This window comes from Salvelinus alpinus, chromosome 16 (assembly GCF_045679555.1).
Source record: "Salvelinus alpinus chromosome 16, SLU_Salpinus.1, whole genome shotgun sequence".
NCBI classification, from domain to species: domain Eukaryota; kingdom Metazoa; phylum Chordata; class Actinopteri; order Salmoniformes; family Salmonidae; genus Salvelinus; species Salvelinus alpinus.
The window spans coordinates 40,458,925-40,472,258 of NC_092101.1; the positions used below are offsets into that span (position 1 = coordinate 40,458,925).

General features: G+C 43.3%; 1 protein-coding gene across 4 annotated transcripts in view; it reads right to left on the bottom strand.

Annotated features, from left to right (window-relative positions):
- The window catches only part of pde4ba (phosphodiesterase 4B, cAMP-specific a), a 318,589-nt gene that overhangs the window by 84,780 nt on the left and 220,475 nt on the right, over positions 1–13,334 (bottom strand). For all 4 annotated transcript variants that reach the window (XM_071346219.1, XM_071346218.1, XM_071346220.1 and 1 more), the window contains one exon: positions 1,226–1,420. In XM_071346219.1, the coding sequence (XP_071202320.1) occupies positions 1,226–1,420 (195 nt within the window). The remainder of the gene's footprint in view (positions 1–1,225; positions 1,421–13,334) is intronic.

Sequence of the window (13,334 nt, forward strand, 5' to 3'; positions counted from 1 at the left end):
TTATCTTAATGTAGGCCTACTGATAGAGTGTAAAATACACGTCTTTCAGTAAATTCAGAGACAGGTGGGTTCTAGGTTTTTATTGAAATGACATGGAGCTATCATTAGTATCATTAGCAATTAGTAGGCAAACATCCATTAAACATCCATAAATACATTTCAAGTCCCTAAAAATGTTCATTAACTTGGCAAGAGGCTTTTGTCTTGCTAATAGCCCCTCATGGGTGGATGGCTTCTTTTCTATTCCAATGTATTGAATGAATGTATTTATTCCAGTCATTTACAATTCTCATTCTCGGAGTGGAAACGTTGTTTGTAGATTTCACAACCTGCTACACTTGTTAAAACATGTATTCAAAATGCCTCCAGCTCACATTGTAAAGTGTTGGGTGACGCACTGATAGCCTGTAGCCTGCACCTGAATGGTGAATGGGAGGCACACTTCAATTACCAGTTGAAGAATAAAAATAGACACACAGGCCAATTTAATTCCACTAAATTATGCAAATTATTCTATAGACCGATAAGCACAACGTTCAAATGTATTTACACCAAGAAATTAGAGCCAGAAATTCAGGGATTTTTGTAGGGTGAATTACTATGTGGATTATATACATTTACATACTTGTAGGGGTTGTTGCATTTGTCATTGTATCTGGATGAGCTATTATGAGGGTTTTGGCTGGCTATTGCCCAATTTAATGGCTCATCAATGCGTGAACTGCTGTGACCAATGTCAATCACTACTGTAAACCGAGAACTGTATTCTAAAAATAAAAACACGGCATCTACAGTGGTAGAAATATATTATTGAATTCGATAAAAAACAAGAAAACTGTTTAAAAATGCATATGTTTAATAGGCTAATGTGCAGTGTGACAAAAATCAACAGGACAATGAGATGTTTACTGTAGCCTACATAATAAACATAGTAAAGTGCCTAATTCCTTCGATAAGGGAGAGGCTTGCTGAAAATGATGTCTGTTCTCTTTGGTCGCAATGAAAAAATGCTGAGATAAATGGTAACTAAAACAAACTGATCAGAACAACCAGATCACTTCATGGTGTGTGTGTGTGTGGGTGTGTGTGTGTGTGTGTGTGTGTGTGTGTGTGTGTGTGTGTGTGTGTGTGTGTGTGTGTGTGTGAGAAAGAGTGTTTGTAAGTGAGTGCGTGTGCATGTGGCTGCATGTGTGTGCACTATGTGCGTGCGTGTGTGGTAACTTACAGTTCAGATGCGATGGAGGAGTTTCGGGACATGGATTTGGGCGAGAGTTCGTAGTCACTGTCCGAGCGGTAGAGGAAGGACTCTCTGCGCTGGTTGTGTCCAGGGAAGTTGGTGTGTAGGACCAGGCCAGACCCGGGAGACGCTGAAGGGTCCAACGGACTGCAGCTGGCTGATGGGCCATTCTCCACGTCAAAGCTGCAACACAATACATAGAAAACATAATGTTACTAACAAAGTTACTACATCTATCTTTCCACTGGTCCTGCGAGGCTCAGTCGGTAGAGCATGGCGCTTGCAACGCCAAGGGTCGTGGGTTTGATTCCTGCTGGGGCCACCAGTACATCAAATGTATGCACACATGACTGTACTGTAAGTCACTTTGGATAAAAGAGTTCATTGGCATTTATTATTATCATTCTATATGTGGTATTACTTTCCATCTACAGGCCAGAACAAAACAGAAGCCTGGGCTTCTATTTTGGTCCCTGTATGTACAACCAACTGACACTACAAATGACGTTCCTATGGGAAATAAAAGTTGTTCTAATTCAAGTTCCTCTAATTTCAGGTCTGCAGAAAACTCTAAACTACATCACGAAGATGGTCTGGAATGGCAACTTTCCATCATTGGTTTGCATTGTGTCAACAGAGACAGATAACATATGAAATATAATTTGCCTTGTAAAAACACAAGTTGCTGTATCATACCAAACAATGACATTACTGTTCATGTGAGTACTCTGTGATATTATGGTTCATGTGAGTACTCTGTGACATTAATATTCTTGTGAGTACTCTCTGACATTAAGATTCATGTGAGTACTCTGTGACATCAAGATTCATGTGAGTACTCTATCACATTAATATTCATGTGAGTACTCTGTGACATTAAGATTCATGTGAGTACTCTTTGACATCACTGTTCATGTGTACTCTGTGACATTACGATTCATGTGAGTACTCTGTGACATTATGATTCATGTGAGTACTCTGTGACATCAAGATTCATGTGAGTACTCTGTGCCATCAAGATTCATGTGAGAGCACAGAGAACACAGAGAACAATGAAATGATGAGACCAGCAGGGCCACATTCAGACTTCAAACGGTATTTGTTTATAACAGATAAAAAAGGCAAAATCTTTCACAAGCTTTCATAATAAACATCCAAGACTGAGATATGCTGTGATTCTAGTTTAATTCTAACAGGAAGTACTACACATCGATTCCAGTCATGGACAGGTTAGTGACACATCATGAAACTCTAGGCATAACTGACAAAAACTGGGGGGAAGAAATGACAACACAGATGTTGCTATTCCAATCAGAACAGGGGTTGAGGGTAAGAGAGAGGGATCTTGACAAAAAGTCCCTGGAGAGAGATCATGTTTCTGGAAAGTCTCAAGGTTTTCCAAGGGAAGGAGAGGGAGGGAGAGGGGGGAGTTGGGGAAGTGAGCGGTGACTTCTGTGACCTGTCACTGCAGGAGGCTCCGCAAAGAGGAGGGGTCTTCTGATGCACACACACACACAAGGCCATCAAATCATCAACACAGGGGCCCCACAAGGGTGCGTGCTCAGACCCCTCCTGTACTCCCTGTTCACCCATGACTGCGTGACCGTGCATGTCTCCAACTCAATCATCAAGTTTGCAGATGACACAGTAGTAGGCCTGATTACCAACAATGACGAGACAGCCTACAGGGAGGAGGTGAGGGCCCTCGGAGTGTGGTGTCAGGCAAGCAACCTCTCACTCAATGTCAACAAAACGAAGGAGCTGATCGTGGACTTCAGGAAACAGCAGAGGGAGCACACCCCTATCCACATCGACGGGACCACAGTGCCTCTACAACCTCAGGAGGCTGAAGAAATGTGGCTTGTCACCTAAAACCCTCAAACTTTTACAGATGCACAATTGAGAGCATCCTGTCGGGCTGCATCACCGCCTGGTACGGCAACTGCACCGCCTGCAACCACAGGGCCCTCCAGAGGGTGGTGCGGTCTGCCCAACGCCTCACTGGGGGAAAAACTACCTGCCCTCCATGACACCTACAGCACCCGATGTCACAGGAAGGCCAAAAAGATCATCAAGGACAACAACCACCCGAGCCACTGCCTGTTCACCCCGCTATCATCCAGAAGGCGAGGTCAGTACAGGTGCATCAAAGCTGGGACCGAGAGACTGAAAAACAGCTTTTATCTCAAGGCCATCGGACTGTTAAAAAGCCATCACTAGCCGGCTTCCACTCGGTTACTCAAACCTGCACCTTAGAGGCTGCTGCCCTATGTACATAGACTTGGAATCACTGGCCACTTTAATAATGGAACACCAGTCACTGTTATGCTGATGAATGAGGACCCAAAAGCGACTTAAGAGAAACAGAGTCTTTAATCCAGTCTTAAACAAACAATGATACTCCTGGATATTATCATAGGAAAATCCAAAACAGGAAACTGAAATCCTCTCGTCAGTAGAGAGGAACGACTGGAGACGCGACCACAGACTGCAGGTCGCTTCAGGAAGGCACAGGCCGTAGCTGACATAGACACCTGCTCACACGCAGCATCTGAAGAAGGCAAAAACACGACAGGGCGGAACAAGGACAGAACAGCAAACATCAAACAAGAATCCGACAAGGACAGAAGCGGAAAACAGAGCGAGAAATAGGGACTCTAATCAGAGGGCAAAATAGGGGACAGGTGTGAAAGAGTAAATGAGGTGGTTAGGAGAATGAGAAACAGCTGGGAGCAGGAACGGAACGATAGAGAGAGAGAGCGAGAGAGGGAGAGAGGGAGGGGGAGAGAGAGGGATAGAAAGAGGGAAAGAACCTAATAAGACCAGCAGAGGGAAGCACAGGGACAAGACATGATGATCAATGACAAAACAGTCACTTTAATAATGTTTACATACTGCTTTACTCATCTCATATGTATATACTGTATTCTATACTCAATCTAATATTTATCTATTTGTTAATTCCATTATTTTACTTTTATGTTTGTGTGTATTGTTGTGAATTGTTAAATATTACTGCACTGTTGGAGCTAGGAACAGAAGCATTTCGCTACACCCACAATAACATCTGCTAAATATGTGTATGTGACCAATACAATTTGAATTGATTTGATTTAAAAGACACCATCTGATTCAGGAAACCAGCCTGGGGCCACAGGTGCATGTTTGCGACCTGTGTAAGAGCAGGATGCAGTGATGTGTGTGTGTGATAGCATGCCAGATGAGTATGCACTCTATGGTTGATTACATCATTGGTCCTCAGGTCAGTGTACTGCTGTATTCCTTTGTGTGTAAGATAGAACAGGTCCATCAGGCCGGGCCGGTATACGGGTGGGTAGTTCTAAAGCTCAGGCAGCCCGAGCAGCCTCCTCATACAAACCCATCTCACATCGCCACATTGCAAAACAATAGTAGCCATTAACATCCTCTCTTACTCTCTCTCTCTTTCCAGTTCACAGAGATTAAGTACATTAAACGTGGCAAAACACTTACTTTAAGATCAAAACAAACGGGGCTCGCTCTGACCCATGATGAAAACAACAGGACGTACACACACACAAACACACAACTCAGTCCAATAATTACCGTATTAGTGATAAATAATGTTATTAAAAGAATTACATAAGGTTATTGGGGATAAGGCTTGGGAAGTATACTGTAGGGCATCAGAAATGCACTACTACTACACCCTTATTAAGTAAACAGTAAGCTCAATATCAACTCTGTTTGGATGGTGTGGGGCAACGGGATTGCCTACCCTCCTGGATAGCTACAGCACTTTATTGTCTCTGGGTAATGTAGGTTTGGCTAGGGTTTGTATAGCAATAGGACAGCAGGTAACCTAGCGGTTCAGAACGTTGGGCCAGTAACCGAAAGGTTGCCGGTTTGAATCCCCGAGCCGACTAGGTGAGAAATCTGTTGATGTGCCATTGAGCAAGGACCTTAACCCTGTCATGATACAACATGATGATGATGTCATTTTTAGGATGTCGCAGCAACATGCAATTGTTTCTTTAAGGGTTAACTTACATTTAAGAGGATAACATCGGTTAAATATAACTTGCCAGAATATTAGGTGTTTACCGAACGTAATCAAAAGGGGAAAGAAATGCTCTTAGCTCTGAAAAAAGATATCACCTTCCTTAAACTCACCTTTCTGCCACTGAGCATATGAAACTCCAATGTGACTGGGTTGGGCAGATATAAGGTTCCTCATATACATATAGCCTATATAGCCATTATATACATATATAGCCTTTAGAAAGTATTCACACCCCTTTTTACACATTTTGTTGTGTTACGAAGTGGAATTAAAATGAACAGACAGGACTCCCTATGGTTTCAGATTGAAGCTCAGTTAAGCTGTCCTTTACCTCTGAAGAATCTTATGTTTGTGAATCAGGTTCAACATGTGTGATAACAGTAAAACCTTCAATACAATATGTACAACACATTATTGGCATGGGCAGACTGTAGAAAGCACTTGGGTATTTCAAACAGGTAATCTTTACTTCCTCCTATCTCTTGTAACCCTAACCTGCCCAATGTGTTCTCAAAGGTCAACCTCTATAAGTGGTGCTTTTTTGCACCTATTCTGGCACTGCAATAAGCTATTGGATTTTCTGGTGCTCTATTCATACAGCCACTCAGATCAGTTTAGATATAGAATTGGTACAATCCCCAAGCCTTTACATCATCATATGCCGAATACTACGCTTGACCCAGACAAGACAAGGCATCTGATAATTATTTCATACTTTGCAAAGAAATGTATTCTTGTGTGTTGGAAAAATGAAAACCCACCCACTTTTCAATTGTGATATAAAAAAAGGATGCCACAGCACAGACAGACGCATGACTCACTGTGTGAGTGAAGTAGTGACTGACTGATGTGATGCCAAAGTCCCATGACATGCAGATGGTCACAGGCCCCTGCACTAAGCCTTCACTTCCTATCCAAAGCAATCAGGAAGTCCAATCAGAAGTGTGGCTTATACATCCTTCCACAATGATACAGCTAAATCATCCCGACTTATTACATTTTTTTAAAATGTATCCATTATTTTACCAGGTAAGTTGACTGAGAACACGTTCTCATTTACAGCAACAGCCTGGGGAATAGTTACAGGGGAGAGGAGGGGGATGAATGAGCCAATTATAAACTGGGGATTAATAGGTGACCGTGATGGTTTGAGGGCAAGATTGGGAATTTATCCAGGACACCGGGGTTAACACCCCTACTCTTACGACAAGTGCCATGGGATGTTTAATGACCTTCCATGAGCTAAAGAAGACTTAACTGCCCACTGTCTTTTCTCAATGCTTAAGAAAATACATTATTTTATTTTCCTTTGTTATCTATTTATTCTCTCGTTAATTGTCTTAGTCTCTTACGTCACTGTCTTTCACTCACTTCAAATCCCATAATTCTCTCCCCTCCCCATCACACATCTCTGCCTGTTTTTCTCACTTCTTGACTCCCTCTCTCTCTCTATCTCTCTCACACTTGCACTCTCGTTCTCCCCCCCTGTTGCCATGGTCATGGCCCCCTTCCCTTCCCATCAAGACTGTTGTTGATGCCAGCAGCATACCACCCTGCATACATACCACTGCTAGCTTGCTTCTGTAGCTAAGCAGGGTTGGTCCTGGTCAGTCCCTGGATGGGAGAACAGGTGCTGCTGGAAGTGGTGATGGAGGGACAGTAGGAGGCTCTCTTTCCTCTGGTCTAAAAAATATCCCAATGCCCCAGGGCAGTGATTGGGGACACTGCCCTGTGTAGGGTGCTGTCTTTTGGATGGGACATGATTCTGCCATCCCCTGTGGGAGGGTGTTCTTTGGCTTGCAAGCCTCCGCCTTTTTGCTCCAAACATAATGATGGTCATTATGGCCAAACAGCTCTATTTTTGTTTCATCAGACGAGAGGACATTTCTCCAAAAAGTACGATCTTTGTCCCCATGTGCAGTTGCAAACCGTAGTCTGGATTTTTATGGCGGTTTTGGACAAGTGGCTTCTTCCTTGCTGAGCGGCCTTTCAGGTTATGTCGATATAGGACATAGATACTTTTGTACCTGTTTCCTCCAGCATCTTCACACGGTCCTTTGCTGTTGTTCTAGGGTTGATTTGCACTTTTCGCACCAAAGTACGTTCATCTCTAGGAGACAGAACGCATCTCCTTCCTGAGCGGTATGACGGCTGCGTGGTCCCATGGTGGTTATACTTGCGTACTATTGTTTGTACAGATGAACATGGTACCTTCAGGCTTTTGGAAATTGCTCCCAACGATGAACCAGACTTGTGGAGGTCTACAATTTTTTCTGAGGTCTTGGCTGATTTCTTCTGTTTTTCTCATGATGTCAAGCAAAGAGGCACTGAGTTTGAAGGTAGGCTGTTTAAAGGCACAGTCAACTTAATGTATGTAAACTTCTGACCCACTGGAATTGTGATACAGTGAATTATAAGTGAAATAATCTGTCTGTAAACAATTGTTGGAAAAATTACTTGTGTCATGCACAAAGTAGATGTCCTAACCAACATGCCAAAACTATAGTTTGTTAACAAGAAATGTGTGGAGTGGTTGAAAAACGACTTTTAATTACTCCAACCTAAGTGTATGTAAACTTCCGACTTCAACTGTATGTTCTCATGTTCTGAGCAAGGAACTTAAACATTAGCTTTTTTACATGGCACATATTGCACTTATACTTTCTTCTCCAAAACTGTGTTTTTGCATTATTTAAACCAAATTGAACATGTTTCATTATTTATTTGAGACTAAATAGATTTTATTTAGGTATTATATTAAGTATTAAGTTCATTAAGTATTGTTGTAATTGTCATTTATTACAAATATATATATAAAAAAAATGGCAGATTAAACGGTATCGGCTTTTTTTGGTCCTCCAATAATCGGTATCGGCGTTGAAAAATCAGAATCGGTCGACCTCTAGTTGACAGTAATCAGTGGTGGACAGTAATCAGTGGTGGACAGTAATCACTGGTTGACATTAATCAGTGGTGGACAGTAATCACTCGTTGACAGTAATCACTGGTTGACATTAATCAGTGGTGGACAGTAATCACTGGTTGACAGTAATCAGTGGTGGACAGTAATGAGTGGTGGAGAGTAATCACTGGTTGACAGTAATCAGTGGTGGACAGCATTACACAGTCTCAGCCAGGTACAGTGTGATGTTAGACAGTACTGAGTAGGGATGGGCACAGTTATTTGTGATATTATATAATAGTGTAATTATTTCAAATGCCCATCCCTAGTACTGAGAGAGGCATTATCTAGAAGGCATGGTGATGGATACTTCCTGTTGTGGAATTACTAGAGGTGCATGGATAAACTGGAGGTGTGTGTCTGTCTGTCTCCAGGACATCCACTGCACCAATGTCTATACTGTCTACAGACTGACAGCAGTATATAACACAGGGAGGAAAACAGTCACAGAGGTGTCACACACGGGAAAACATACTCAGCAGGCACATGGACGTATGCACAGACACAGCACACAGACACAGATCAACACGTGTCAGGAAAAATAAACTACACTGCTGGTGTAGTAAGTGCTTTACATCACTCATCACTGTACAAGCCTGTAATCAAACTCTATCTGGGAGAAAACAGATCCTTCAGGCTACACTCTGAGACTGGAGAAAAGGAAACGTCCCTCGTAGGTCCCAAGCAGTGTACTGGTAGGTCCCAAGTAGTGTACTGGTAGGTCCCAAGCAGTGTACTGGTAGGTCCCAAGCAATGTACTGGTAGGTCCCAAGCAGTGTACTGGTAGGTCCCAAGCAGTGTACTGGTAGGTCCCAAGTAGTGTACTGGTAGGTGCCAAGCAGTGTACTGGTAGGTGCCAAGCAGTGTACTGGTAGGTGCCAAGCAGTGTACTGGTAGGTGCCAAGCAGTGTACTGGTAGGTCCCAAGTAGTGTACTGGTAGGTCCCAAGCAGTGTACTGGTAGGTCCCAAGCAGTGTACTGGCAGGTCCCAAGTAGTGTACTGGTAGGCAGTGTACTGGTAGGTCCCAAGCAGTGTACTGGTAGGTCCCAAGCAGTGTACCGGTAGGTCCCAAACAGTGTATTGGTAGGTCCCAAACAGTGTATTTTTTCAGAGGTTCGTCTGCCCTACATGGTTCTGTTGGTGGGAAGAACATTCAGCTATCCTTTCCCAAAACTCAGTCCAGCCCACACTCTGCACATGACAGATAAGGAGTACATACAGGACTTCTACTACACTCTAACTACCATGGCTTTTCAGCACTTTGATGGACATGACCTTGAAGATAAAAGAGACAAGCTTTAGACGTTGACATGAAGAGATTCGGTATAGTGAGCAGAAACATTCTGTAGAGTAGAGAAATAAAATCGACGTATGTGAGGATACTACAATGAAAATGCTCAAGAATGAAAATGATGACTTAAGTAGCCAACAAGCGGAATGTGGAACGCATGAACTAAGACGTCATAAAGACGTCATTCTAGAATATGAAAACAAGAGGACACTAAACATAAACCATGTGTCTTTTGTGCCTTTTGTGGAGAAATAACAATATTCTTATTTACATATTTTCCAAATATGTCATTTCCCAAACATTCCCTTTTAGAGAGAACATAAATCACTGTCACGTTATTTTGGAAAATAAAATATGTTTTGTGACAGAGCTCATATTGGAACACTCCTCTGGAGAGGGACAATGAAAAAAAAGAGGGAGAGAAAAGAAAGATAGAAGGAGTAAGAAGACAGAGCTGAGGAAGAGAGGGAGAGGTAGAGAGAATGACAGGGAGAGAGAGGGAGGCCAGTCTGTGGCTGACCTGTGAGACTAAACAGAACTTGCTTTAAATGGCATTCATTCCATGGGCTGGCAAATTGCAGTGGGATAGTTTTCCATGACATTCTCTAGTCTGAATACTTTTACAAAGTCAAGTTACCCTAGGTCAAACTCTGCTCTCGGTAAGACTTTCCTCTCTCTCTCTCTCTCTCTCTCTCTCTCTCTCTCTCTCTCTCTCTCTCTCTCTCGCTCTCTCTCTCTTTCATCTCCTCCTATCTCTCTCTTTCATCTCCTCCTATCTCTCTCTCTCTCTCTCTCTCTCTCTCTCTCTCTCTCTCTCTCTCTCTCTCTCTCTCTCTCTCTCGCTCTCTCTCTCTTTCATCTCCTCCTATCTCTCTCTTTCATCTCCTCCTATCTCTCTCTCTCTCTCTCTCTCTCTCTCTCTTTGTGTCTGTCTCTTTCTGTCTCTCTCTGTCTGTCTCTCTGTATCTCTCTCTCTCTCTGTGTGTGTGAGTCGGAGTGTGCGTAGGCATGCATGTGTGTGATTGTGTGTTTATGTGTGAAGAGAAAGCCTTTTTAGGTTATCAGAAACAGGATTTGTTCCCTGGTCTTCTGGTTTCCTCATAGTATTTCAACAGCCACTTCCTCGTTTCTGTTCACCCTTTTGTCGTCATTATCATCATCAAGCAGTGTACTGGTACAGTAGGTCCCAAGCAGTGTACTGGTACAGTAGGTCCCAAGCAGTGTACTGGTACAGTAGGCCCCAAGCAATGTACTGGTAGGTCCCAAGCAGTGTACTGGTACAGTAGGTCCCAAGCAGTGTACTGGTAGGTCCCAAGCAATGTACTGGTAGGTCCCAAGCAGTGTACTGGTAGGTCCCAAGCAATGTACTGGTAGGTCCCAAGCAGTGTACTGGTAGGTCCCAAGCAATGTACTCGTAGGTCCCAAGCAGTGTACTGGTAGGTCCCACGTAGTGTACTGGTAGGTGCCAAGCACCATAATCATCATCATCATCATCATCATCATCATCATCACTATTACTATAATCACAATCATCATTACCATAGACATCACCATCATCATTCTTCAGGGCGCAATGTGCAGTGTACAGCCAGTCAGACATCATAAACCATGACCACACATCAACCACAGGTCTCAACCTCACTAACTAACAAACTAACCAAAACCTCTGGTTAACCATATCCATGACAACTGGTATACAGTAACAGTAGTCTACTGTAAGACATACTATTGTATTCTGTCTGTCCATGACCACTGAGAAACAACAGTGTTCTACTCCACCCATGGGAAACACTGACACATCCCTGAAGAAAACACTCCACTGAGCCCTTCCATTGGTTCATAGCACCTGACCAGTCCAGTATTATGCTCATTGATAGGTCAGGGGAATCCTTGTCACAGTCCAAATATTTGACCAAGCCATTTCACTAGGAGAATATGTTGTGTTGGCATTTGGTGGGTGAAAAGTACAAACACTCTCTCATCATAAACTGCACAGGGGCAGTTATCTACACTCACACACACGCACATGCACACACACAACACACACACACGTGCAGCCTCCCCACACATAATGTAAATTATAGTCACGAATAGGGTTGCACATTTTGTGTAATGTTCAGAGGTGGAAACTTTCCGTGGGAATTAACGGGAATATATGGGAATTAACGGAAATATATGCAAATGAATACTAATACCATTTAAATGCAGATGTTTTTTGCATTGGATATATTTACCATATCATATGGAGACAGAAACAAACCTTTCACCTTATCATAATTAGACATAATTGCAAATTATTAAATCCATCCAATTATTAAATCCATCCAATTGAACTTTAATTAAATGAGTTGACTCTTCACATGGGATGATTTCACTGAACAACAAAAGAAAGGGAATATTAATTGATCCCCAATGATCCACCGCATCTCCCAAGAACGTTTTCAACATACATCTATCTGTAAAAGGATAGTCTAGAAACTAAAGCTTTGGTTGTCTTCCTCTCAGGCTTCCATGTCTTCTCCCTGGACTTCCTCAATGTCCACCTCTTGAACATCAGACTCTGAGGCCTCATCTTCACTGTCACTTTCCAACCTTGTTGAGGATGGCACGTTGTCAAGCTCAAAAAGCCTCAAATTTGCCCGGATGGCCACCAATTATTTTACCCTTGTATTGGTCAGCCTGTTGCGCGCTTTGGTGTGTGTGTTCCCAAACAAGGACCAGTTGCGCTCTGAGGTGGCTGATGTTGGTGGGATTTGGAGGATGATAGAGGGAACAGGGGAAAGATCCTCAGATCCACAAAGTCCCTTCCACCAGGTGGCTGATGAGATATGTTGGCACGACTGCCATATTGCATCTCCATCCCAAAGCCCTTGCTTGGAAGTGTATTTTGCCAGACTGCCAAGAACCTTGCCCTCATCCAGGCCAAGGGGGCGAGGCACGGTAGTGATGACACCATAAGCCTTGTTCATCTCTGCATCAGACAGGATGCTCTTGCCAGCATACTTGGGGTCCAACATGTATGCTGCGGCGTGTATGGGCTTCAGGCAGACGTCTTCAAGCGTTTTGATGTATTTCAGAACTGCAGTTTCCTCTGCTTGGAGCAACAGTGAAGTGGGCAGGGAAGTACGGTTTCTTCTCTTACATCTGCAAGCAGAGTCTGAACATCAGACAGGATGGCATTGTCTCCCTCAATCCGTGTCATGGCTACTGCTATAGGTTTCAGGAGTTTCAGGCTGCTTACCACTCTCTCTCAAAATACATCATCCAGAAGGATCCTCTTGATGGGGCTGTCCATATCAGCAGACTGTGATATGACCATTTCTTGGAGAGACTCCTTCCCCTCCAGGAGACTGCCAAACATGATGACAACACCACCCCAACGGGTGTTGCTGGGCAGCTTCAATGTGGTGCTCTTATTCTTCTCACTTTGCTTGGTGAGGTAGATTACTACTATAACTTGATGACACTTCACATACCTAACCATTTCCTTGGCTCTCTTGTAGAGTGTATGCATTGTTTTCAGTGCCATGATGTCCTTGAGGAGCAGATTCAATGCATGAGCAGCACAGCCAATGGGTGTGATGTGAGGGTAGGACTCCTCCACTTTAGACCAAGCAGCCTTCATGTTCGCAGCATTGTCTGTCACCAGTGCAAATACCTTCTGTGGTCCAAGGTCATTGATGACTGCCTTCAGCTCATCTGCAATGTAGAGACCGGTGTGTCTGTTGTCCCTTGTGTCTGTGCTCTTGTAGAATACTGGTTGAGTGGTGGAGATGATGTAGTTAATTATTCCTTGCCCAC